This window comes from Nyctereutes procyonoides, unplaced genomic scaffold, assembly GCF_905146905.1.
Source record: "Nyctereutes procyonoides isolate TBG_1078 unplaced genomic scaffold, NYPRO_anot_genome, whole genome shotgun sequence".
NCBI classification, from domain to species: domain Eukaryota; kingdom Metazoa; phylum Chordata; class Mammalia; order Carnivora; family Canidae; genus Nyctereutes; species Nyctereutes procyonoides.
The window spans coordinates 10,990,662-11,017,520 of NW_026575021.1; the positions used below are offsets into that span (position 1 = coordinate 10,990,662).

Below are 26,859 nucleotides of genomic sequence, written 5' to 3' on the forward strand. Positions count from 1 at the left end.
GCGGGGCTCGGGTGAGTGGGGGCGTGGCTAGGACGGCTGGGGGCGGGGCTAGGGGCGGGGCTAGGCTCGGGCTGGGCTGGGAGCGGGGCTCTGGGGCCGGGGCCGGGGCTCTGTCGGCTAGGGGCGGGGCTAGGTGGGCGGGGCGGAGCAGAGGGCGGGGTTCTGGTGGCTGGGGGCGGGGCTCAGTGGGCGAGGGCGGGGCTCGGGGCGGGGGCGGGGCCTCAGCGGGCAGGCGAGGAGCAGTGCGCCTGCGCGCCGTGTGCCGCGCCCCAGCGAGAGCGGCAGGTGAGCTCGTGCCCTCCGCGGGCTCGGACTCACCTGAGGGCGTCGGTGAAGCCCTCTGGTCGCTCCGCGCCTTCTCCGCACGCCGGGAGGGGCTGCACCAAGCCGAGCCCTCTACGTGTCCGAATAATTTAGAACACTTGCTAAAAAAAAAGTGAAAAAAAAAAAAACAAAACAAAGCTAAGCTTTTTCACTAAAAGCTTTTCACTCCGAAGTTTGAATACCCCTCAGGAATCCCACCCCCCACCCCCTCCTTTTTTTGAATGCTTGCATCATTTTGGTATTTTATTGTGCTACTTTTTATCGTTACTTGTTTGATGTGTATGTGAGGGCCCCATAGTTCTGTTCTAGGCCTACATTGCCTGAATATTTTAAAGCTGGGATAAATCCAAAATAAAAAGTTCGACACCTCTGGTATATTCTTGAATTTTAAAAAATACACTAAAAACGAGCTAGTGGTAATTAAGGGTTTAGGCCACATCTGTATCCTATTAAAGAATAATTCCTACATATAACTGGAAATAAAATTGTTATGACAGCCTTGGATGAATGGTAGCGTGAAGCTTCTGATTAAATGGGTAAATATATAAAATTCTTCTAATGGGGCTTTTTCTTTCCCCAGATATTAAACTAACCATGAAGAAAAATATTATCAATACATGGTACTCTTTTGTAAACATTCCCAATGTGATTGTTCCAGATATTGAAAAGGAAATAAGAAGGATGGAAAATGGGGCACGCAGGTAAATCGTTGCATTTTTAATACCACTCGCTGTTCTTAAATTTAGGTTTAATTTCAGTTTCACTTTCAATTTGTGGCCTTGATCTTTGTAATTTATTTAATTTACTCAATTTATTTATACTTTGGAACAGCATAACTTGTCTCACAAATGAGCATAGTTTATTGTGGTCCTTATTTAGAAGCACTTATGCCGAATATTTCCTTAATCATTAGCAAGGCCTTTTCTTATGGGACATTTCAAATCTACAGAGACAGCATTGCCATAGACGAAATGTGAAATAATACAAAGTATGAAATGCTAAATGTTTTTAAAGTGTTTACTCTAGATCATGCTAAGCGAAATAAGTTAGAGAAAGACAATTATATGATTTTACTCATGTGGCATTTAAGAGACAGAACAGATGAACATAGGGGAAGGGAGGGAAAAATAAAATAAGGCAAAATCAGAGTGGGAGGCAAATCCTAAGAGACTATAGGAAACAAACTGAGGGTTCCCAGAGGGGAGGAGGGTGGAGGGATGGAGTAACTGGGTGGTGGGCATTAAGGAGAGTACGTGGTGTAATGAGCATTGGGTATTATATGCAACTGATGAGTTACTAAATTCTACCCCTGAAACTGATAATATACTATATGTTAATTAATTGGTTTTTTAAAATAAATAAAATGGTTACCCTACAAATGAATTGAATGGGTAGAAATGTGGTTGAATTTATTTTTTTGTGGAAAGAAATGTTATTACAGGTTAGTTCATACAAATGTATAATGTGACATAAAGCAAAGATACCATGCTTTCTATCTGATAAATATTAACATTAATCAATGCATCCAATAATAGAAATATGGAGGGCCTAGAAAGTAGTTTCTTATTATACGAATTTTACTGAATAACACATATACCCTAATTCCGTGTATTCTGAAAGTTCTCATTTCACTCTAATTAAAAAAGGCTATATGTTAATTTGAGAGGGAAGGAGAAAAGATGAGGCAATGGTCCTCCTAATGAGAAATGTTATTTTTTCGTAATTATTTAAAACATTGATCTGATTCATCCCTGCCACCTTTTGGACCATAGCTCCTTTTCTGATGATGATGGTGATGACGACAGTGCCTCCATGTTTGAAGAATCAGAGAATGAAACCCCCCATACAAGGGATTCCTGTAGAAATAACTCACAGAGAAGGGATCCATCACAGAGGTGAGCAGTATGAGCTACTCCTCCATAGCTCTTTTTAAACTCTTATTTAGATGAAATATAGGTATTCTACTCCTCTATTTAGTGGGCTTGACAAATGCTTCTGCTACCCCCACTTCAGAGGATCTTAGGAGTCACTTGCTACTCACCTTTTCCTCTCTTGGGCAACTGCCACAGCCTGGTGACTATTCATGTCCATGGGGCCTCAAGTCACAAACACCCTTGCTGGTCATTTTCAGAGGCCTGTCTTTCTTTGTCCCTGAAGAACCTCATGCCCCAGTCCCCTATGACTTCTTTCTGACCCTTCTTTCAGGGTCCTGAAGAAATTGTACGTGGGAGGGGTTGGCTGTGCTCCTCTAAAAAGCTGTGTCCCATTTGACCCTACTTTCAGGGAAGTCGAGCACTAGTGTGAGTAGCTAGAAAAGAAAAGCTACAAGTCCTTCATAGGAAATGAAACACTCATGAAAACTTCATACCCGTGACTCTGAGGGTGTGAGGGGAATATGGTTGTCGATGTGGATCAGGGGCTCCCATCCTATGGAACATATTTACTTTTACTTTGCTTTTGCTCCCTCCCTTTTTCCCCTCTCTTAATCCTTTTCCCACTGACCACCTTCAGTTTTCCCACTGTTTTTATTTATCTTTTCTTCTCTTCCCATCTTCCCTGACAATCTAAGTCTTAGATCTCTTCCTGGCAGTTGCAGCATCCAAGGTGGCTCACTTGAGGCCACGGAGGATGCTAAGCTTGGGTGTTAGCATTGATTAATAGGTATTTACTAATTACTTTGGTTCATAGCACTGATACTCAGCAACTCATGGAGGCTCTATATTTTCAAAAATTGTCTAGGCAGTAGTTAGAACAAAGAGTTTGTTCTTTAAGACTGTTGCTTGCCATGGACATTATGCAGATGGTGACGATTATGATTTCACTGTACATCTTCATTTTTCAGGGAGCAGTACCTGCCTGGTGCCATCGCGCTTTTCAATGTTAACAATAGCAGCAATAAGGAGCAGTAAGTACATTTACAATAGAACCAAAGCTTTGCTTTTAAGGAACATGAAGAAAAAGGTAGGAATATACTCGAATCTGCTATAGAGGAGATCTTTATTAGGAAAACTCTATCTACCATTACCATGGTAGATATTATGGTATCTACTGGTATAGATATGGTATTCTATTATTTTGTCATTTGGTTATTTATATCTGAAAAATGTGACTACCCAGATTGAAAGCAGCCTGTCTGTATGAATGTATGTATGTATGTATGTGTTTGAATACATACAGAAAACCATTGTCTATAGTGTAAACGCAATTGCCTCTCCTTGTGTACAAAAATAAATGAAATATCAGTAATCCCTTCTATTCTAAGCCAATGCGTCTTAGGTCAAATTTCTTAGGAGACAATCTCTGAGTGGGAGGTGTGTGCGCAAAGGTTTATTGGGAGCACTCTTAGGAACGATACCTAGGAGGGAGTTAGGTGAGCAGGACCAGGCAGAGGGAGAAGCTGAACTTCAGGAACAGAGTTGATATGGGGAGCTCTAGAGCAGGGATGGCCCTTCAGAGTCGTGTCATAGTCGGGTAGTGGGACTGGGCCTTTCCCCTCACGCAGTCATTGATCAAGGGCAGTGCCTAGGATGGGGCCATAACTTGGAGCATGGTGGCTTCCTTCAGCCAAAGCCAGCCAAAGGAGAGGGAGACTGTGACCTGTCAGCAACCAATACTCTTGGCAGGTGGGGGGAATGAGTGCCACAGTTCTGTGTGCTATTGCATCCATACCCTATGCTGCTTGTGCTGTTCAGCTCTGCTTTCTTCTTGCAGAAAATTCACCCTATTTGGGAACACCTCCTCTAGTAGTCTTGTTCTTCTTTTCCATGAGGAAGCTTATAAGAGGAAGGTTAATGGGATAAACTGAGGTCCCTGCCAGCTGCAGCTGGTCTCGAGGCTTTAACTGAAATTCCTTATGCTCTCCTTTCCTGCTTTCCTTCCTCCTTTCAAGACTCCTATCACCCCCTGGCCAGCACTTCTGCTGGTCTAGATGACTTTCTTGGTGGAATGAATGATGCAGACCCTTATCCGTGAACGATGTGAGCCCCTGGCCACGTGCCATTCTTGAGTTATAGCTGCTTTATTTGTCCATTTACCACTAAAACTGGGCTGGAGCACACCAAAGACACCAGAGCGGATCACCTGTGTGCCAAATATACCATCCCCCCAACCCATCATATAACAGCAAGACCATCTATGTGTGATGAAAGAAGTCAGTTACTTTTGCCAATATGGTGACTTCCTTTCGTACCTACTGGTTTTTTGACACGAGGGGCCCAAAGTGACTGGGGAGTAGTCACAGCTTAATGTTTAATGGGACACCGTGTTGCCTGTAAGACACATGATCCACCTGGAAACCTGGAAACCTCTAGATCTGCAGAACATAAAGTTGTGAGGATGAGAAGGACATACTCCCTATGTGAGTCACTCCCACTTAAACTCCTTGGTTCTTTGATCCATACCTGGCCATTTCCTTTTCCATACAAAGTGGATGATTGTGCACTACTCGAAGCTGTGCCATTGGGAAGATTAACTTTATCATGATCTTTTAGAGTCACCTTTAAAGTAGGGCCATAGGGTAGACACAACCCATTTTGGCTTGCATCTCGATGTCAGGCTGGCCCATGCCTAGACCATGCACCATCAGCTGCTCCTGTAAGACCCCCACATATGGCCATGGTGGACAATTGAGGGATGGGTGCTGATACAACAGTGGTAGATGACATGGAGGGAAGGTACCGAGCCACCTGCTCGATCCCAAATAAACCATTTCATCATACGATGGCTTGCTGTACAACCTTATAACTTGTTAATTCTGACAGAATCCAGGTCATGGTCAGTAGTCACTCTGTGTCCCATGGTCAGTTCATCCTCTTTCAAGGCCCTATATAGTGGAGAAATGTGATGTTCTCAGGAATATCCAGATGGTCCAAGTCCCTCTAGGCTGTGTTGTGACATTAAGAAGGAGAGAGAACATAGCTCTGGAAAAGACTATAAATGTGTTCTATTTTGCATCTCATAACTATTTCTGATCGTCTTCCCTGATAGTGATAAAAAATATAACACACTCCCCATGACTGACCTGGAGCATTAGGTATATGATGTAGAACTGCATGAATGTATTGCTTTTCACATTTGCCACAGTAGCTGCAATTGGGACTACTCTTTGCTCTCTGCAGTCTACTGTCACCCACAAGTATCCATGGGCTTTGTGTAGGAACCAGACTTTGTATTAAATGGCAATGGGAGGGAACCACCACCACTACATGCAGTAGGTCTGTAAGGACTGCATTTTCTTTTCTGTCCAGGATGCAGTGTTGTTTTCAGCCAGCAGACAGGAGGCAATGTGAGGGCTTCTACTTGGCCCTCTCCATTATGTAGCTCTTACTCTATAAGCCAAGGAACTAGTAGGGCTGAAGCTTCTGCTTCATGACCAAATATATACTTCCTACTTTTACATTGAGGAACTGGAGAAATGGACATAGTGGGGGGCTTTAGGCCCAGTGGAAGATCCGTAAGTCATATATCATGGATTCTGTTATTACTAGGTTACCATATGCTGCTTCCCCCCGCCCAACTTTAATGGGAGGCATGACATTTCAATCCCTGGGCCTCAATATCAGCTTGGGTGTCATGCCAAATAGTTTTTAATGTATCTGGAGACTCCCTTTCCCGCCAGGTGCAGCCACCTAAATAACCCACCAACAGGTTTTCTTTGGGGGAAAGACTGGGGAAATCATTACTGAATACACTTGTGGAGGTCTTGCAGGGTCCTTCGTGAGGGCTTAGCTTCTGCTTCAGTCAGTGGTTTCATTTCTGAGAATTGGCTCAGGTTTAGAAACTATCCATGAGGGTGTGACTTTTTATTGGGTTAACTTGCTCTCAACCTCCTGATCATCCATCCTGATCTGTTTTGATTATGTATATGTTAAACAGTGTCCTGACAAGCCAAAAGGATGTGAATCTACCTGTAGTAGAATATAGTGATCTATTAACCTCTTCCATAGCTCTCATGGGTTAAGTCCTCTGTCTACCCATGCTCACCTTAATGCTAATTATAGTTATTGAACCATCCCTCTTCTGATGAGTAAGCACTGCCACTGACCTCTCATTCCCAGATTCTATTATCCCTATTGCTCTCAGGGAACCCAGTTCTCTACCCAGTTTGGCATCTATCACTATCAGCCCTGGCTGACAGAGGGCCGCATCACTGAGTTTTCTCAGCGATGCTGGTGCCCCTCCTACGAGCACATTCCTTATCATTTTTGTGTCCTTTAAACTGTCTGAGGGACTGTAGTCAGTTGGTGGGCTCTCTTCCTTACTTGGCATGTCCACTATAGCATATTACTTCTCTGAGTCTTTCTGATACCTTTCTCCACTATCCACCATGGCATGTTGTAATTTACTCCACTTAGCATGAGCCATCACCTTTTCTGAGCTTCTGGGAGACATCTGAGCAGTGTGTTAGCACCATTTCCTAGGATCTGTGGTCCGATGTTAAAACCTGTATCACAAGAATGTGCTCTTAGAGCAATCAGTTCTCCCTCATCCAGTTTTATGTTCTGTTCCCCTTTGTACGTGACAACCTTAGGTGCCAAACCCCACTTCCTCGTCCATTCTATTTCCTGTTTCTCCTCAATAGCAGCATTCCACTTCTGCGCGGGTTATTCATGTACAGACTAAATTCATGTGTACGTTCCCACTTGAAAATTTCCTTCCCGTTAACATCCTCACTCTTCTTCTAAAATTCTCCAGCTCTTACCTGTACGTTGAGGCCTAGACCTGTCTCCCCTTAACAGGATCTCTGATGATGCTCCTGGTAGTGAGCTGCCTGTTTGTTCATGTCTGAATAATAAAATTTCCCAAGACATCTGAGCCAACAATGGCAGCCTGTTTTGACCTGAGGTCTGCCTGATTCTAGAATCCATTCTTCAGCTGATAGAAAGAGGCCTGTAATCACATAATCTCCACTCCAGAAGAAATTGCATATAGAAAAGGATGATTTAAAATCCAGTGAATGATTCTAAGAATTAGGATTCTACTGTGTGGAGCTTTTTGACTACTCATAAAAAATTGCTTCATTTGTGATTACCCTCCCTAAAGAAAATTGATGGCATTTTCTTGAAATTCTCAAAGCTCTTACTCAGTAATAAATATAAGTGATATCAAGAAGCTTAAATCTTAAATGGTTTTTTGGGGGATACATGGAGCCTGAAAGTGCACTCTTGGGGGGCTATTGCTTCCTGGATTTTCCTCTTTGAGTTTATGCCTTTATCTACTACCATTGCCTTCAATTTTCCACATGCACTAACCCAGGAATTTTTGTTTATTTGTTTTATCATCTGGGTACAGGTCCATTTTTGTAGAACTCTCCATTAGGAGACCAGATTTTTGGTCTCTGAGCATGGGGGCACGTCCCTGAGTGCAAGGCTCAGAATTCTTGCTCAATAGAGAGGAAAGTAAACAAGAATGGAAGTCAGAATGTAATTTGATCATGTGACTTAAATATTATTTCTTCTTTAGAGAACCAAAAGAAAAAAAGAAAAAGAAAAAAGAAAAGAAGAGGTAAGTTAGACTTTGGCATGAGTGATCCCAGATTTTTTGGCCCAGAATATTTCTGTGCTTTATGGCTAACCACATCTCTCTCTTTTCAGCAAATCAGGAGATAAAAATGAAAATAAAAAGGACTCAGAGAAGAAAAAGAAGAAAGAAAAGGAAAAAGAGAAGAAAAATAAAGAGGAGAAAGGCAAAGATAAGAAAGAAGAGTAAGTGGCACTGAAATTAGGAATGAATTTATAATGGATTTTGGATGCAGGGAGTTTCCTGAAAGCTGTTGAAGTTTTAATTTTTTTTAATATTTTTTTTCTTTATTTATTTATGATAGTCACACACACACACACACACACACACAGAGAGAGAGAGAGAGAGAGAGAGAGAGAGGCAGAGACACAGGCAGAGGGAGGAGCAGGCTCCATGCATCGGGAGCTCGATGTGGGATTCGATCCCGGGTCTCCAGGATCGCGCCCTGGGCCAAAGGCAGGCGCCAAACCGCTGCGCCACCCAGGGATCCCTGTTGAAGTTTTTATAAAGGGAAAAATCCTTAATAATATGGGCTTGGGGCATCTGGCTAGCTCAATCGGTAGACCATGTGACTATTGATCTTGGGGTTGTAAGTTCAAGCCCCATGCTGGGTGTAGAGATTACTTAAAAAGAAAATCTTTAGTTCCCCCACTACCAACAGCACCCCCCCCCAAAGTAGTCTTGATACTAGAAAATTTAAAAAATTTTCCATTTGAGCAAATATTTCCTTCCTTCCTTCCTTCCTTCCTTCCTTCCTTCCTTCCTTCCTTCCTTCCTTCCTTCCCTCTGCTCTCTATTGCCTCTTCATCCTTCATAGATGCTTATGAACAAATACTTTTTATTAGATTGTGTTACATTCTTCTTTCCCTACAGGTGAGAAAGAAGCCACGAGTTCCCTTTCCTGATTGTTTAGTTCCTGTAGTTCCTGATTGTTTTGTTACCTCCTATGGGGAGTGGCAACACTTCATCCTCTCATCACCCATAACCTACCAAAGAGGTCTATGGAATATCCAGAGTTTAGCAGGATCTGTGCCACTATTCCTTCTCAGTGGCTGGATTGATAGAAATGGCTGTAGCACCACAATAAAACAAGGGCTTTTAAAAAGCCTAATGTAAGGTTTAATGTAAGACTAGTAATTTATCTATCCAGTGCTCACTAAGCGATTTCTTATGTCTGGCACACTCATGCCAAGCTAGTCTTCTCCCTGTAGAGTGAGCTTCTCCAGCTTACTTCTGTTTCGTTCATTACAGGTGGGTGATGGACATAACCATATTGGATACGTGAAATAAAAATGTCCTTGTTTCTTGTTAACCTTCTACTTTATTTCTAATTGCTGTTAGGGAGAAGAAAGAGGTCATGGTTATTGATCCTGCAGGAAACATGTACTATAACTGGCTGTTTTGCATCACTTTACCTGTTATGTACAACTGGACTATGGTTATTGCAAGGTATCTATATATTTTTGTGGATCTCGACCTGCTTCTAATTTCTAAGTTACCTGACTTAACAGTGTGGTCCAGGGCTCTTTGGGACATACCTCTTTTCTATACCACAGGCTGTAAAGAGAGGTTGCATTATTCTCCATGTGTTTTCCTAAAATCAGGAGTGGGTGCTTTGGTTCCCAATATACTTAGATGCAGAGTAGAAGGATATTTTTGAACTTTTGATTGCTGAGTCACTTAATTAGAATTTGGGGAGAAACTTTGTTATTTTTTTATTTATTTAGGCCCATAAGAAAAAAAATGTTGTCAAGAGTGGGGGGATAAAAAAAGATCTGGGTTGTTTTAGAACAAGATGTGTTTCCCAAGTGATTTCTCTGGTTCTCTGTCCTTTAGACAGTAAGCATCTCAGCCATCCAGAACCAAGAACATTCCTTGAAGCATTTTGGGTACAAATAGTAAAAAAGAACCTGGTTATCTGTATTTTGACATTAGCTTGAGACCATTTATTCTTATTTGATGTCTTCATGAAGTGAACTAGTGTAATGGAAAGAATGTTGGAATTCAAAAACATGAGAAAACTACATCCAACCACTCAGATTCAGAAAAGCCATGGTTGTTTAAATTGACCCTAAGGACCTGATCAGCCTTAGTGTATTATATCTCTTAACGTGATAAAAATTACGCAGAGAAGACTTTCATTTGCATTTGCCCCTGTTTCATTTTATTTATGCAAGTTTTTCTTTTACAGAGCATGTTTTGATGAACTTCAGTCTGATTACCTAGAATATTGGATCATTTTTGATTACCTATCAGATACAGTCTATCTTCTTGATATGTTTGTACGAACAAGGACAGGTAAATGTGTTCGGCTTTGGATGTTTTGTAATTTGGCGCTTTTACCTCTACAGTATAATTTGAAATTCTGTCATTGAAGTGTTCCTCAAAATAAACTCCTAAAAATCTATTTTAGAGGAAAAAGCTGTTTGAAAGCAAGAGTGCCATATACCTACCCACAAGCTTAGGTCACTACAACTGATTCATTTTACTAGGCAACCTTTGAGTGTGGATTGGTGGCTTTCCCCCATTAACTTGCTCATGGGGTTAGTGCCATTTGAGAGGAATAAAGACAACAGAAAGATTCTGCTAGTTCTGTAGAGAAAGGGTAATTGCTACCTAACAGACATATAGCCAGGAAGAGGCATGGGGTGAAACCAGTATACCCAGCAGAGCTGTACTAGAGATTTTGTAACACGGTACAAATCCTTAATTCAACTTTGTGGTCATGGCGAGGCATTACTGACCAGGGAGCAGGATCTGATGGCTTCCCCTTAAGTATTCTTGACAAGTAGGTATAAACTTATCATTTTTACACTGCTCTCTGTGTGCAAAGGTAACCACCGTACAGAGAGTAGCACTTAAGAATCATTATTTAAAATAGGGACATGCTCCAAATACCAGTGGGCTGGAGCCATGCTCTGCTCACACCTCTGGTAGCCAGTCTAGGAAGGGGAACAGATTCTTTCCATGGTGAAATGTATCAGAATGTTAAAATTTAAAGCCCACTTTGAAAATGCAGGAGAAAGTAGGATCCCAGATATCTAAGGAAGCCTGGGGAACAAGAAGGAGAGAGAAAATGAACCTTCAAAGGACATTTATTCTTCACATTGAAGGGACAAGGAAGGAATACACATAACAGACAATAAGGCTGGTACCCAAGCTTCAGAGGTGGGGCTGGGATTCTGACAATAGACTAGCATGAGGCATTAGGCACAACACTAGGGCATTTAGAAAAATTTCCAAGAACGCTGTTCATAAAAATAATGGCTTTACCTGGGTAGAGATGCTGGATCTACAGAGGTCTGAATATATACAAAGTATATATTCATTGCCTATAATCTCTCACTTTTGCACTTACAATGTTTTGCTTTTTATTTCTTCAAAAGAATATCTTATCTTCTATAACCATATTTTAATCGGTATTCATATCTTATAACGTTGTTAAAAGCATGTTTATTAGAAATGAACTTTTAAAAATTTTAAAATTTATTTTAGAGCGAGAGAGCAAGTGGGGTAAGGAGCAGAGGGAGAGAATCTTCTAGTAGACTCTTCACTGCACCTAGAGCCTGATGTGGGGCTCAACGTAGGGCTTGATCTCATGACCCATGAGATCATGACCTGGGCCGAAACCAAGAGTCGGATGCTTAGCAGAATGAGTCACCCAGGGGCCCCTACTGGAAATGAACTCTTGTTTTGAACTTGATGAAGTTCCTTGAGGGTTATTTTAGAAAAATTCATAATGGCATAAAAACAAAAACATGAATTTTTTTTTTCTATTTTAGGTTACTTAGAACAAGGACTGCTGGTGAGGGAGGAGGCTAAGCTCATAGAGAAATATAAATCAAACTTGCAATTTAAACTTGATTTTCTATCAGTAATACCAACTGATCTGCTGTATTTTAAGCTGGGGTGGAACTATCCAGAAATTAGATTAAACAGACTGTTAAGGATCTCTCGAATGTTTGAGTTCTTCCAGAGAACAGAAACAAGAACAAACTACCCAAATATCTTCAGGATTTCCAACCTTGTTATGTATATCGTCATCATTATCCACTGGAATGCGTGTGTGTACTTCTCTATTTCCAAAGCTATTGGATTTGGAAATGATACGTGGGTGTATCCTGACGTTAACGATCCTGAATTTGGCCGTTTGGCTAGAAAATATGTATACAGCTTGTACTGGTCTACACTGACTTTGACCACAATTGGTGAAACACCACCTCCCGTGAGGGATTCTGAGTATGTCTTTGTGGTGGTTGATTTCCTAATCGGAGTGTTAATTTTTGCTACCATTGTTGGTAACATAGGTTCTATGATTTCCAACATGAATGCTGCCAGGGCAGAATTTCAAGCAAGAATTGATGCAATCAAGCAATATATGCATTTCCGAAATGTAAGCAAAGATATGGAAAAGAGAGTTATCAAATGGTTCGACTATCTGTGGACCAACAAAAAAACAGTTGATGAGAAAGAAGTCCTCAAGTATCTACCTGATAAGCTGAGAGCAGAGATCGCCATCAACGTTCACTTAGACACTTTAAAAAAGGTGCGCATTTTTGCGGACTGTGAAGCTGGGCTGTTGGTGGAATTGGTCTTGAAATTACAACCCCAAGTCTACAGTCCTGGAGATTACATTTGCAAGAAAGGGGATATCGGACGAGAGATGTACATCATCAAGGAAGGCAAACTCGCTGTGGTGGCAGATGATGGAATCACTCAGTTCGTGGTCTTGAGTGATGGCAGCTACTTCGGCGAGATCAGTATCCTTAACATTAAAGGTAGCAAAGCTGGCAATCGAAGAACAGCCAATATTAAAAGTATTGGCTACTCCGATCTGTTCTGTCTCTCAAAAGATGACCTCATGGAAGCTCTAACTGAGTACCCAGATGCCAAAACTATGCTAGAAGAGAAGGGAAAGCAAATCTTGATGAAAGATGGTCTACTGGATATAAATATTGCAAATGCTGGAAGTGATCCTAAAGACCTGGAAGAGAAGGTCACCCGAATGGAGGGATCAGTAGACCTCTTGCAGACAAGGTTTGCTCGGATCCTGGCTGAGTATGAGTCAATGCAGCAGAAACTGAAGCAAAGACTAACCAAAGTTGAGAGATTTCTGAAACCAATTATTGACACAGAATTTTCAGCTCTTGAAGGAACGGGAGATGAAAGTAGGCCCCTGGACTCCACACAGGACTGAGAAGCTGGTCATTAACAAGGACGTGCCTCATGATCCTTTTGGTTTAGGCAACTCTAAATTGGAAGAAGAGGGAGATTCAGCTGGGGGAGTGTTTCCATAAGGAAAATGGGCTTTGGTGCAGGATACAAGGCCCGCGCACCCACTTGGGAGGTACTGTGATTAACAATCATCATCCTTAGGATTTTTCAGAATGGATAATGTGCAAAGATATAGAATGATTAAGTTATCAGTATCTATATTTTCTGATTTTTTTCATATATGCTCCTTTTATGTAATACTCTATAAAAGCGAACAAGTATCCCTCACTTTCAGGCATTTTACATTGTGAAGGAGCAGCTGGGAATTACCATGTATGTCATGTTCAGGATACCATTTTAAAAAGGATTAGAATGCAATAAATTAAAATAAATCCTAAAACTATGGTGAATATTATTTATTTGATAATTTAATAGGGAGTTTAGGATCTTTTAGCACTTCAGGGTCATTTTAAGGATATTAGTCATTGTAGTCTAGGACTTAGGAAGGGTGGTGAAGAGAAACTTCTTATGAGAAAAGTGTGACAAATCAAACTCCACATATCTACACTTCTATAGAAATATGTAACATTAAAAATCATAAAATGTAGGAATCTTTTATAATATATTTTTTCCTTTCAAGATTTTATTTAAATTCAAGTTAGTGGGATGCCTGGATGGCTCAGCAGTTGAGCATCTGCCTTTGGCTCAGGGCATGATCCCGGGGTCCTGGGATCGAGTCCCACATTGGGCTCCCTGCAGGCAGCCTGTTTCTCACTCTGCCTGTGTCTCTGCCCCTCTCTGTGTCTCTCATGAATAAATAAATAAAATATTTTTTTAAAAATAAATTCAAGTGAGTTAACACATAGTATAGCATTAGTTTCTTGGGTAAAATTTAGTGACTCATCAGTTGGATACAACACCCAGTGCTCATTACATCAAGTGCCCTCCTTAATGCCCATCACCATTTACCCCATTCCCTCTCCCATCTCCCCTCCAGCAACCCTCAGTTTATACTTTTATAATAAATTTTTAAAAGTCTCTGATTCTTAAGACCTGACAGCAATAGCTACTATCTTCCTTACCTGACCGGCCAGCAACAAAAAAAGGTATAACAATAATCCCATTGCTGAATGATTAATAAAGGAAATTGTGATGTTAGAAAAGGAGATGTGTAGGTTCTGTGGACCAGCATGGCATCATCAGGCAACTTCTTAGAAATTCAGAATTTCAGGCCCTACCGTGGAGCTACTGGATTAGAAACTGCTTTTTAGCAGGACCCTTGGGTGATTCATACATTAAAGCTTGAGAAGCACCTAACTGGAGAACCAGGAAGGAGTTAATGGGATTTGTTCTAGGAATTTCAGAAAAGGGCTCTGTATGACAAGTGTGTGGTTGTGGAAGACATTGCTAATCCATCATAAACCTACTAGTTAACTCAGATGAGGTAAAAAAAAAAAAAAGTCTTCTTACCAGAGATCACTGGAATTGATATAAAATTTCTCTCTCTGCCTGTAATGATATGACTTAACGTGACATCCTGTTAATTTGACATTTCAGATATTTATATGGACCTTGATCAGTGCACGTCTATGGTATATTCTATTCTATCAATAGAATATTCTTTGAACTGTACATGGTATTTGCAGTCTCATGTTGACATTTTACATTTTATCTCTTCAATATCAGCTGGCAAGTATTTCTTCACTACAGAGGAAGTGACTAGTACTGGGGTGGGTGGGTCGTAATTAATATATAACAATGTTTCTGCCTGAGACAAGTACTCTTTTTCCTATCTTTTGTTTTTGTTTTTGTTTTTACTTTTTATTCCTTCTTCACATGCAGACTATTCTTTGTGCTCTTTGTCGCCTGTTATAAAAACCTCTACAACACTGTAAAGAGGCTTGATATGGTAAGGTAGGAATGGCCCTTGGCTCAGGGCCTCGCTCCCAAGGAGAAGCAGCCCTGGTCACAGCATCCAGGAGGGTGGGTACTTTGAGTCTGATTTCAACTAGAGACATCCCAGGGTTTCGACTTGATGAACTCTGACCCAAAGCTCTGGGAGTCTCTCTGATGCTTATATTGGACAGGTGGCAGATTCTTGATTCAAAGACTTGGGGTCGGGATCCCTGGGTGGCACAGCGGTTTGGCGCCTGCCTTTGGCCCAGGGCGCGATCCTGGAGAACCGGGATCAAATCCCACATCGGGCTCCCGGTGCATGGAGCCTGCTTCTCCCTCTGCCTATGTCTCTGCCTCTCTCTCTCTCTGTGGGACTATCATAAATAAATAAAAATTTAAAAAAAAAAAACCTTCAAAGACTTGGGGTCAGGAAGGCTCAGCCAATTCCTTTTCCGTGACTCCTCCAGGTGGAGGCTCAGACAGGTGGTGGCGAGGTTCCAGTTCAGAGCCCTGGAATGCAATGCTTCTGGCTTCATACCGAAATCATTTTTAAGCAAACAAACAAACAGGAAATAGGTGGCTTTCGAGAGACTCATGGTAAGGATGCTGAGCTGGGTACAAGTGAGTGCCAAAGGCGAATCCCACCTTTTGGTAGTCCAAAAACTACCCAGATTCCAGACTGATTCCAGACTCCAACTGGCTGTCTTAACATATTAAGATTATGACAGGCTTGATATAAGGACAAGGGAGGGCTGGTTACAATCTGAAGGTCGTTAGTAACTGCATCTGCGAGCAGATAAGAGAGTTCTGGAACTCATTGATGGCAGGTCAATGAGGGAGCAGAAACCCAATAAGCTAGTCTTGCCAGTGGATCTGTTTACTCTGCACCCCCCCCCCACCTATAATGTAATTTTCTCATAGGAATAGATCGCTTCAAGACTTTGCATGCATCTTTTAAAAACCCCAACTTTTCCAACTTGAAATATGATGCGATTCAACTTCTTACCATCAGGTGGCAATGTTGATCTATAATTACAACCTTCAAAGCTTAAAATTCTCTTCACAGAAAATATAGGTAGTAAAATCAGAGCTCTTCGGCAATAATGGGCATCCCCCGCCCAACATGAAGATTTCCAGAAGATTTTAGCATAGCGCACTATATGCCAGCCTAAAATTAAAACATGATCAAATAAAATTTCATGCAAATTTAATGGATGAAGCAAGATAAATGGAAGCATTTTAGTACTTCTTAATTTCAGAAAGTTCAACAAAGCGATAACAACAATTAAATTACAAGAAGCTTTTCATCGCTCTGTAAGATATGTATTCGAGGTAAGCAAAAGAAAAAAAGGGAGGAACCAGCATTTATTTTGAAATTCAGGTTATATTTTTATTTAAAATAAAAGTCCATTGCTTTAAAAAGTGTGGAAACCACTGATCTGTTTTAACAGTGTTGGAAGTATGCCTGGCTAAGACACTGTCAATTTAGGTAATATTCTTCCTATGACTAGAGAAATGGTATTTTTGGGTATCTTTACTGTTAAGAATGCAAAATACCAAACATCAGGCTTTTCAACCCCAAAGAAAAGCTTGCTGTTCGTGAGTTTATTTCTAGGTGAAGGGAGAAACTGGGAAATGCATGGGAAGGAAATTGGAAGATGTAGAAAATGCAAAACGACTCCAGAAATCATCTAATTCACCCCTTCTCATTTCACAAATACAGAAAAGATGATTAGGAAGCACTGAAATTGGTGAGGATATAGAGTATTGAGAATTTGGAATAACAGGGGGCATCTTGACCGTATGTTGGAGAGCCATATGCTAATATCCGCTAGAGCCAAGGTGGGGCTGATCTAAAACCCAGCAATTTCATTCCTTGGTATTGTCACTACAGAAACTTGGCCGCACATACAACAGGAGCAATGTTGAAGAATGTTTATAATAGAAAAAAATTGGAAACAGCTTAAGTGTTCATCAAGAGGAGGCTAGTTACATAAATTGGAATAAATTCCTATAATGGAATTATATAAAACGTTTGGATGGTAACAGAGACCATTAGGGTTTAGTTTGTGCCAGGCACTGTACAAAGATGCAGTTATTCTTTGTGAAAACTTATAGCTTCCACTATGTTTTTGGTTTAAAAGATGAGGAGGAAAGGCCGGCACAAAGGGTTAAAGTAATTTGCCCACCACTCACGGGAAAGACGTGGAACAACTGCTCCCTGAACCCCGACAACAAGGCTTCAGGGTGCCTGCCCTTAACCCCTGCCTTCATGCTGACTTTTGCATGTCCACGTAATATCTTCTGTAGAAAGTTTACAAACGCACAGCACAAGACTGAGCAGCATTTGTGGATCTGCACCTCTGGTGTAACAGTTTGATTAACAGGCTGGAGAATGCCTGTTATGAGCAGGAATCAAAACAGGGCTTACACTTGGGGGGCTGGAGAGAACAGGGTGGGAGGGAGAGTGAGACTTCTGAGGACTTCCACAGTCTATGATATCTCAAATTTTCAAAAACCATTTGAAGGAAATAAATCCAAATGTTAAGACCTGACACACCTGCATGCAAATACATGCATTCTCTCTATAATTTTGGTAGATCTGAACTGCTTTGAATGAAGGAGAAAAGAGGAGTAGAGGAGGTAAGTAAATTCACACAGCTAGTTCAGGACAAGGCCTGGACTTTGACCCTTGGTCCAGTGTTTACTTCGCTTAAAAGGCTGTACTCGATTGCTTTCTACACAGACTGAGTTGAGTGCTTTACGGGCTCTACTTGGTGATAACATGTCTGTTCTCTGTATGTTTTCACTTTAAACTAGTCAGACTGCATATTGAGTACATTCGAGACAATACTTGCTAGAATTACACTACGGGTCTGGCTCTTGGTTTCCTGATGAGTTAGAGGTGAAAGAATGCATTTTTCACCAATGCATTCCTTTGGGGTTCCAAAAATAGCAATTTACCACAAAATCACTCACTATCCTGACAATGTTGGCCCCTTAAAAGAGTTGATACTGCGTTTCTTGTCAGATCGCCAATGTCTCCTCTTTTTTAGTTGGGTTCATTTTTGTTCTATCTGGGTTGCGCGTTAGCCAGTTGGACTTGGTCCAAGAAGCTACTTGAGTTTGTTCTTCAGAGATCAGTGAGCCTGTTTCCTGAGTTTGTCACAAAGATTCATGGTGCCCAGGAGCACAGTATTGTGGTGGCACCAAAATCCATGGAGTTCTGTGGTATTCTTCAGTGGCCTCCTTGCTTATTCTCGGAAGAGTGACCAATGAGACAACCAGGGCACAAGGGATGAACGTTTGCCTACCATTAGCAGGAGGCTGGAGAACAGGAAAGTTATTTTTTTCCCACTCATTTCCGAAAGGAGGAAATCACTCTCCCTTGTTTCTTTGTTTGCAAAAAGTACTGGTAATTACTAGATCTACATTATGGGTGTTTCCATTGCTTCGTTCAGATACAGTGTCAAATTGCCCCCAAAGCACAAAATATATAAAATTACCGAGAAAGCATACCACAATAAAGTAACATGAAATTTACTTCAATTATATATATTTTTTATTTTTATGTCTAAGATAATTGGGTACTTGAAACTCATTGATTAAAGAGAGACAGGACTTTCCAGTGACAGAAAAATGAGAGTTGTTCTTAACTGAGCTGAAATGATGGCTATTTCCTCTCCTTTTAGAGATTCTTAATTAAAATTTTGGTTCTAAAAAATAAAATAAAATAAAATAAAATAAAATAAAATAAAATAAAATAAAATAAAATTTTGGTTCTGAATCTCTTACTACAGACCTCTTGGTTTACCACCACTGACCTGGTTTCATTTCTGTTTTTTTACCTGAAGAGGGAGCCTGCTTTCCTGGCCTGCATGCCAAACCAGAGAGCCTCTACTTCCTGGCAGCTCAGAGAAGATGGTCAAAAATGAATCACAAAGGATCTAAAAATACATAATATAACTTAACCATATTTCAAACACTTATCTGCGATCAAATATGGTATGCTAAAGGTGTTGACAATGTGGATTGAGTGCTCCCTGAGCCCAGTTAAGGTTGCTGTCTTCGGATTACATGATCTCTAGGAACATGAAAGCCGTAACTAAATCACCTATTTGAGCTGTAAGTAGATTTGTGGGTGAAAGGAAATCAGTAAATATCACTTGTTTGAACTTTTAAGAATTTATCATAACCACGATGATTATTTTTTTTACCACGATTATTAATTAAATTGTATATGACATTTAAAACAAGATTATACAATAAATGGTAAGAATAAATAGATTTTGCACATACTGATCCTGATGGGACCAGTTATACCTAACATGTTTAAATATTATCTTAAGAACCAATGGATGAACTTCAGTAGAGATAAATTCCACTGGAGTGCACTGAAGGAAAATAATTCAGATTATAAGTTTTCAATAATTCACTTTAAGCAGTCGAATATAGTAAAGGCCTACATAAGGAGTTTTGTTGCCTGTAATGTTCCAGGGAGGAATTACCCCCCAAATCACAAAAAGGTAGGGTTTCTTTAGGAAGTTTTGAGAAGCATCATTCTCTTGCCTTTTAGAAAATCATGAAACATCTGAACTTACAAAATTGTATGCACTTCTGTTTAGAGATCCCTGAATATATTTTATTACAGGTAGATAGGGTCTCGAAAATGAGTAAAAGGGTGATATGGGAATAAACAGAGATGCAGGACGGAGCATAGGCCTCCAGTACAAAAAGACAAAGACTGGAAGAAATATGCTTAAAATAAAACAAATCAAAGCAAAACCCAGCAGCAGCATCAACAAACAGACACCTGATGATTTTGAAGAGGATGGAAAGGGGGCGCCCGGGTGGCTCAGTGGTTGGGCGTCTGCCTTCAGCTCAGGTGGCTCAGGTAGTGACCCCGGGATCCTGGGATCGAGACCCACATCAGGTTCCCCACAGGGAGCCAGCCTCTCTCCGTGAGAGAATGGAAAACCTTAACCCTGATTAATTCATCTATAAAGTTCCTTCTGAAGCTGATTATCCCTAGACCTGTCCCTGAGCACTAAGAGAAAAGGAACATCCAGCCTTACTGTGGAAAGAGGCCTTAAAGCTTCTCTAATCTTAAAGCCAATTATAAGGTAAGCAGAGTGACCCAGCAGCCTCTGATTTTGCTCTACTGTTTGGACTTTCCTGTTTGCTGTGCATGTAAGACACAACAGACACCGTGGTACCAAAACTCCAGGAAGGCTATTCTCACTAGGGGAACCAATGGTCCTCAGCACTGAATCATCAAGCAGAGTTTTGAGGAAAAGAAGAACAAAATATTTCTGAGCAGAGAGAGGCCAGGTACAAGAGTGAGGGTAACAGTTTCTGGGTCAGTCTGTTCAAACTTCCCTGAATATTATGACCCATAATAAATGGCCCATGTGAAATGCTTTGTGATTATGATCCAGGAAACTGCGGCAACAAACCTTTCAGAAAAGAATACTTCCCCTTACACCATGCAGTGAGGACTTTCTCTTGTATCTCTTCTATTTCAGTTCTTTTGGAAAGAAAAATGCTTGTTGCAAATTACTAAATTGATTTCATGATTAATTAATGGGTCCCTACTGGCAATTCGCAGGGTGGGGGGCGGGAGGCAACCTTCCAGGGAAGGATAAAGTACGATTGCCTGGAAGAGACATTCCCTTTAAATTAGACAGAGGGGGAAAAATCACATAATGGGGAAGGGGAGGGAAAAATAAACAAGAGCAGAGGTTCTCGAAGCCTCTTTATGTAAAACATGAAGACCTTAAGTCCTCACTGTGCTGTCACCAGGAATGGAACAGAGCTTATCTAGAGTGGTTGCCTGTTATTCCTTGAGAAAAATAATGTACTGATGAATCATTTTGTTGCCAGATGGTTCCATCTCTGTCTCTCTCTATATCTTTAAGTGATAATCTGATTGTCAACCTCATCTGCAGGAACTTCCCTTCTGGTTCTTAGAAGATTTTCTTTCCACACATTCAGAGAAATAGTGAGTCTCTTACTAGATCACAGATGAATGGCAAGAATGTTTTGCAAGGTGCATCAAATCTACTCAGAACTTGGACTTCTCTGATTTTATTTCCTCCTTCGAGAGAACCCGGTGACTGTGGAAATGAGTTCTACTATTTTAGGAGCATTAGGCGGTGTACAGCACACCGTCACTCCATATTAGGAACTAGCTACCACGTTTCTGGTATCACAGTTTTGATGCAAACCCTGGAAAAATAAATGCAGCAGAATAATCCAACAACAAGCCCAGAAGAGACCTTGAGATGTCGAGTGAGCTATTGCTGACCTCCCCTGAATAATCTCTGACAATAATGTCTAAGCACTTTCAAAGGCCTCAAGGAATTAAAAATTGATCACCTCTTTTAAGCTAATGAGTCGATTCTCTGACAGCCATCTCATTACCTTTGGAATGTTTTTCCAATTCTTTTAATGACTTTCGATTACAGGTCTACGTAACATTCGTTGAAATCGAATTACCAACCTGCCTCCACAAAACTGGGTTATTTGTGTATCGCATGAGTCTAGAAGTGGGTTCCGCTGCCAGTGGAAGATAATAATGACTCAGTAGAATTCAGGAACTGGTTTCAACATGATGGATCTATAATTACCTCTCGTGCTGGAGTCCAGAGGCAGAAGAGGGCCACTGTGACATTTTTCAAAGACGTCTTCAGGGATATTAGCTCCTAACTGGGCATTTTGACGGATCTGCCTTTCATTCCCCAGGTCTCCTCTCCCGAGACCACCTCACCGCCTGAGATGGCTCATCCACCTTCTACCCCATTCACACATTAGGCATCAGGAAAGAGGAAGATAAGATAAAGGCCATTGTGTTCCGGAAGCTTTCCACCTCCACTTAGGTCTGGTTGATGAAAACTTAGTTGTGTGGTTACACTTAAGAGCAAGAGAGGCTGAAACAACATAGTTTTTACTATGGGATATATAATATTATATACGTGGTCTAGCCCATATACAATAGCTGTAAAATAATAGTGTAATATATACCGTATGCAATACATAATAATATAAATCTGAACAATATACCTTAGTGCATAATATGCATTATAGGTAAAATAACATAAAAGTCCAGCAGGAATACCTGTCTTCTTCCTTTAGCAAGAGAGGCCCTGATTTTATATATATCCCATGTATAGGATACCTGCCCGGATAAATCTGTTGTTTCCTGAGATCGTCATGAGCTAGTGAAGTATCCTGCTCCCGGCCTATCTATTTTTTTTAGAGTCAGCACTGAACGTCAGCACTATTTTCAGGGATTTCTTTTCTGGTTTTGGAGCATCTCCTCTCAACATATAGAAATGGTGAATCTTTTACTAGATCACAGATGAATGGCAAGAACATTTTGCAAGGTGCATTGAGTTTGCTCAGAACTGGGATTTCTGCTGGATTTGAACTCTGGGCTGAGAGAAGGGGAAAGCCTATCTTGGTTCCATGACTCAGAGGTTACAGCCGAGCTGAACGCTGGGAGGCCTGGATCCTAGGCCCGGAGTGCCTAGCCTCCTAGCCTCCAGAAGAGTCTCATGCCCCAAACAGTGCCCTGGCACTGCATTGCACCTCAGGGTCTTGCCACTACAGCAGCAGGCATGGGAGCGAGGCTGAAGAACGTCTGAGATAAGTCTGTTACAACGGGCAGGTGCTCCAGATTCCTGTCGGAGACACGACGTCTTCCCCTTGTGCACAGGCCCTAAGCCCTCTCTTTTACTCCAGGACTTTGCTGTTACAATGATTTCCCCCTTCCCTTGCCCCCCATCATGCTTTACCATCCCTCCACTCCCTGTGGATTGTCCCCTGCAGTGTGCCCTGGCTCAAATATTAACATCTACCTGATGCTTGACCCCATATCTGGTTCCAGCCAACACTGCATTCTGCTCTCCTTTCCTATAGAACTCTCTCTAGAATTGTCTTTGTAGAGTTCCTCTCTCTCTCTCTGTTCTTCCTTGAACCTGACACAGTGAAGTGTTGCTGTCACCCCACTGAAACTTCCTATCAAGGTCGCTGATGAACCCTGCTTTGCCAAATCTATTTGTCAGTCCTGAGTCCAAGACTCAGTGGACCTCTCAGTCATGTTACGTAAAGACAATCCCTGCCTTTCTTGAAACACCTTCTTCACTTCTTTCTTTCTTTCTTTCTTTCTTTCTTTCTTTCTTTCTTTCTTTCTTTCTTTCTTTCTTCTTTCTCTTTCTTTCTTTTCTTCTTTAAAAATGTTTTTTAGTTATTTATTCATGATAAACATAGTGAGAGAGGCAGAGACAGAGGCAGAGGGAGAAGCAGGCTCCCTGCGGAGACCCTGAGGTGGGACTTGATCCCAGGACCCTGGGATCACGCCCTGAGCCAAAGGCAGACGCTCAACCCCTGAGCCCTCCAGGTGTCTCTTCACTTGCTTTTCAAGACTCTTGGCTTTTAGTCACTTCTCTGGACTCCCACCTGCCTTGGTTCCCCTCCTCATTGAATCTTTAAAGGCCTAAGTGTTTCATGGCCATAATATTCACTCCCTAAGTGAGCTTGTATGTCCCATGAACTTTATCAGTATCTATGCTGAAGACTCCCTAATTTATATCTCCAGTTTCTCCTCTGAACTCCAGACTTGTATAATCCAACTAGGCAGTTGGTATCTCCTTTGGTAAATGTGCTTTAATACGAAATACATATTTTGGCCTTTATTTGTGGTTCCTGGCCCAAGCTCTTAAAACCGCTGTAGTTTCCTAAGTGATAAGAGCTATAGGAGCATCTTTTGTGATATTTGGTTTTTGTCACTGACTCCTAGACAGCTCCAGAGTGAAAAAATTTTAAAAAGCATTTTTTTTGTTATTATCACAAGCCCCTTTCAATCACGTCTGAATTTATGTTGACGAGGTAACTTTTGGAGAGCCCCCAAAAGAGGGGGGCTGGTTGCCAAGGGAATAAACCATATGATTAGAGACTTGGAACTTTCAGCCCTACCTCATGACCTCTGGGAAGAGGAGAGAGGCTGGAAGTTGAGTTAATTACCAACACCCAATGTTCTAATCAACAAGGCCAATGTAATGAAGTCTTTTTTTTTTTTTTTAAGATTTTATTTATTTATTCCTGAGAGATACACACACAGAGAGAGGCAGAGACATAGGCAGAGGGAGAAGCAGGCTCCATGCTTCGTTCCTGCAGGAACGGAGTCTGGAAGTGCACCAGCAGGCACGCGGCCTACGCAGCAGCTCCTACTCCAAGCCAAGGCACTGCTGGAGGACAGACTCTGTCTACACTAGGCTCCCTCTGCCTAGTGGGGATCAGAGTGCAGATCATCCACTTTTCAATAGGCCTGGGATTTGGAGCCAGGTGACAGGGCCACAGAACACAACTTCTGGACAGTCCAAGCCCCCGAGGTGTTCCCGGGGAAGTTCCTTGGATGGTGAGTGGGGGAGGCTGGTGGCCAGCCCTAGACGCTCCCTGAGCCCGGGCTTAGCTCCCATGGCAGTTGGAGGTGTCTGGGGAGATGTGTCCTCTGGTGGCCCCTTCCACAGGGGCTCCCCGTGTCCTAGTCCCTCTGCCCAGAGCACCCCTTGCTCCAGCTGTCCTCAGGTGTGCCCTCCTCTGATGCCCGCTCCAGGCTGGCCTCTAGAGTCTTCTCCACCACCCTAGCTCTTCCCTGGCTCAGCACCGGGTCTGATGGCCTAGTTAGCGTGTTCTCCCCCTAACCTGTGCTTTCCAATGTCAGCGACAGCCACCGGCCACATGTGCCTACTATGCTCACGCAACCTGGGTCGTGGCGTGCAGTATAAAACATACACAGGATTTTGAAAACTCCACGTCAAGTATGTAAAATATCTTTTTGATAATTCTTATACTGATTACACGCTGAGATCATATTTCGGATGTGTTGAGTTAAATAAAACATATTGTTAACATTAAAACAAAAAACAAACAAACAAAAAAAAACGGAGGCTCGTTCCTCCATGCTGGGGAGCTCCATGCAGGACTTAATCCCAGGACCTGGGGATCACAACATGAGCCAAAGTCAGGTAGGTGCTCAACCACTGAGCCACCCAGGCGTCCCTATAATGAAGTCTTAGTAAAAATCCTAACCCAAGGGGTTGGGGACACTTCTGCCTTATAACCACATTGAGGTGCTGGGACAGTAGGGGCCCCAGAGAAAGCATGGAAGCTCTGTGCTCCTCGCCACATTCCTTGTCCCATGCATCTCTTCCATGTGGCTATTCCTTAGTTGTATCGTTTATAATAGATCAGTAATAAAAAGTAAAGTGTGCCCCTGGCCTCTTTGAGACATTCCAGCAAATTACAGAACATGAAGAGAGGGACACGAGGACCTCTGATTTATAACTAGTTGGCCAGAAGGACAGGTGACATGAGACTTGGGGCTGGCACGTAAAGTGCGTGCGGATGCAGTCTGGTGGGTGGGACCCCGGGGGCCTGCACCCTCCAGGCAGCCAGTGTCAGAACCGGGTTAAACGGCGGACACCTAGTCTGTATATCCCACAAATTGAACTATTTCATGCGGAAGGAGCCAGACATCTGGGGCCAGCAGCTCTGTGCATGGAGAGAAGCTGGGGATTTTACTCTTCGTGAGGATGTGATGTGTCCTGAGCAGAACTCATGACTTCTTGTTCCCAAATGTGTTTCTTTCCCATACCCCCGATGGCAGAGCATGGCACTGCCATCGGTCCAGTGCCTCAGGTGAAGAACTCTGAGTCATCTTTTCTGGACTCTCCATCTCAAACCTGTCATCTAATCTGTTAGCAAATGCTGCCAATGCCAGCTCAGCTCAACCTTCAAGATACACCCTGAACGTCGTGGTGACTTGTCACATCCAGAGCTTTTCCAAACTGCCATCTTCCCCTGGCTTCCTACAGTTTGCTGTTTTTTTTTTAAATTTTTATTTAAATTCAATTTGCCAACATATAACACCCAGTGCTCATCCCATCAACTGCCCGTCACCCAGTTACCCCATCCCCCCAACCCCCCTCGGATTGTTTTCTATTGTTAAGAGTCTCTTATGGTTTGCCTCCCTCTCTGTTTTTATCCTATTTTATTTTTCCTTCCCTTCCCCTATGTTCATCTGCTTTGTTCCTTAAATTCCACATGAATGAAATCATATAATGTCTGTCTTTCTCTGATTGACTTATTTCACTTTGCATAATACACTCTGGTTCCATCCACGTCAGTGCAAATGGCAGGATTTCATTCTTTTTGATGGCTGAGTAATATTCCACTGCATACACACGCCACATCTTCTCTATCCATTCATCTGTCTATAGACATCTGGGCTCTCTCCATATTTTGTCTATTGTGGACATTGCTGCTATAAACCCTGGGGGTGCATGTGCCCCTTCAAATCACTATTTTTCTGTCCTCTGGATAAATTGTCCTGTGTAGAGTACTTCTACTTTTAACTTTTTGAGGAAGCTCCATACTGTTTTCCAGACCATTTTTGTCTCTGTTGTTGTTGTTGCAGTCGGTTTGATTGGGTCATATCCAGGATGTCAAGGAAACCTGATCTAAACCTGATCTAACCTGCCTATGTAGGTATGTGCCTAATCAAGAATAGAAACTACACAGTAGGTTAAGTTTAATATAAAGAATGAATGAGCTTTGATAAAAGAATGACCATAAGAAAACAATATATGGTATTTTAGGGCTGACGGAGAGTATCCAAAGGAGAGGCCTCAAAGCCAACCCCCCCGCCCTGCCACTCCCACCAAGGCTGGGGTTCAGATCTTATTTGAGAAGGTATAGTCCAACTCACTGGATAGCAGAGAATTTTGTTGGTTTGTCCTGGACACAGCTGTTCCTCTGTCCCTCTGGTGTACAGCTGAGCAGGAACCAGTAGGGTGGGCTTGCAGAGAGACTGGAGTCTGGGGCCCAGGGGAGTGCGCTATGATC

At 42.0% G+C, this 26,859-nt stretch overlaps 1 protein-coding gene across 1 annotated transcript; it reads left to right on the forward strand.

The window, feature by feature from the left end:
* The first annotated feature begins 918 nt into the window (after positions 1 to 918).
* CNGA1 (cyclic nucleotide gated channel subunit alpha 1) lies at positions 919 to 13,247 on the forward strand. Its single transcript, XM_055339359.1, has 8 exons — positions 919 to 1,025; positions 2,097 to 2,219; positions 3,167 to 3,229; positions 7,786 to 7,827; positions 7,917 to 8,027; positions 9,184 to 9,291; positions 10,034 to 10,140; positions 11,625 to 13,247. The coding sequence occupies exons 1-8, from the start codon at positions 919 to 921 to the stop codon at positions 13,037 to 13,039; spliced, it is 2,076 nt and encodes a 691-aa protein (XP_055195334.1). The 3' UTR covers positions 13,040 to 13,247.
* Positions 13,248 to 26,859: the final 13,612 nt, after the last annotated feature.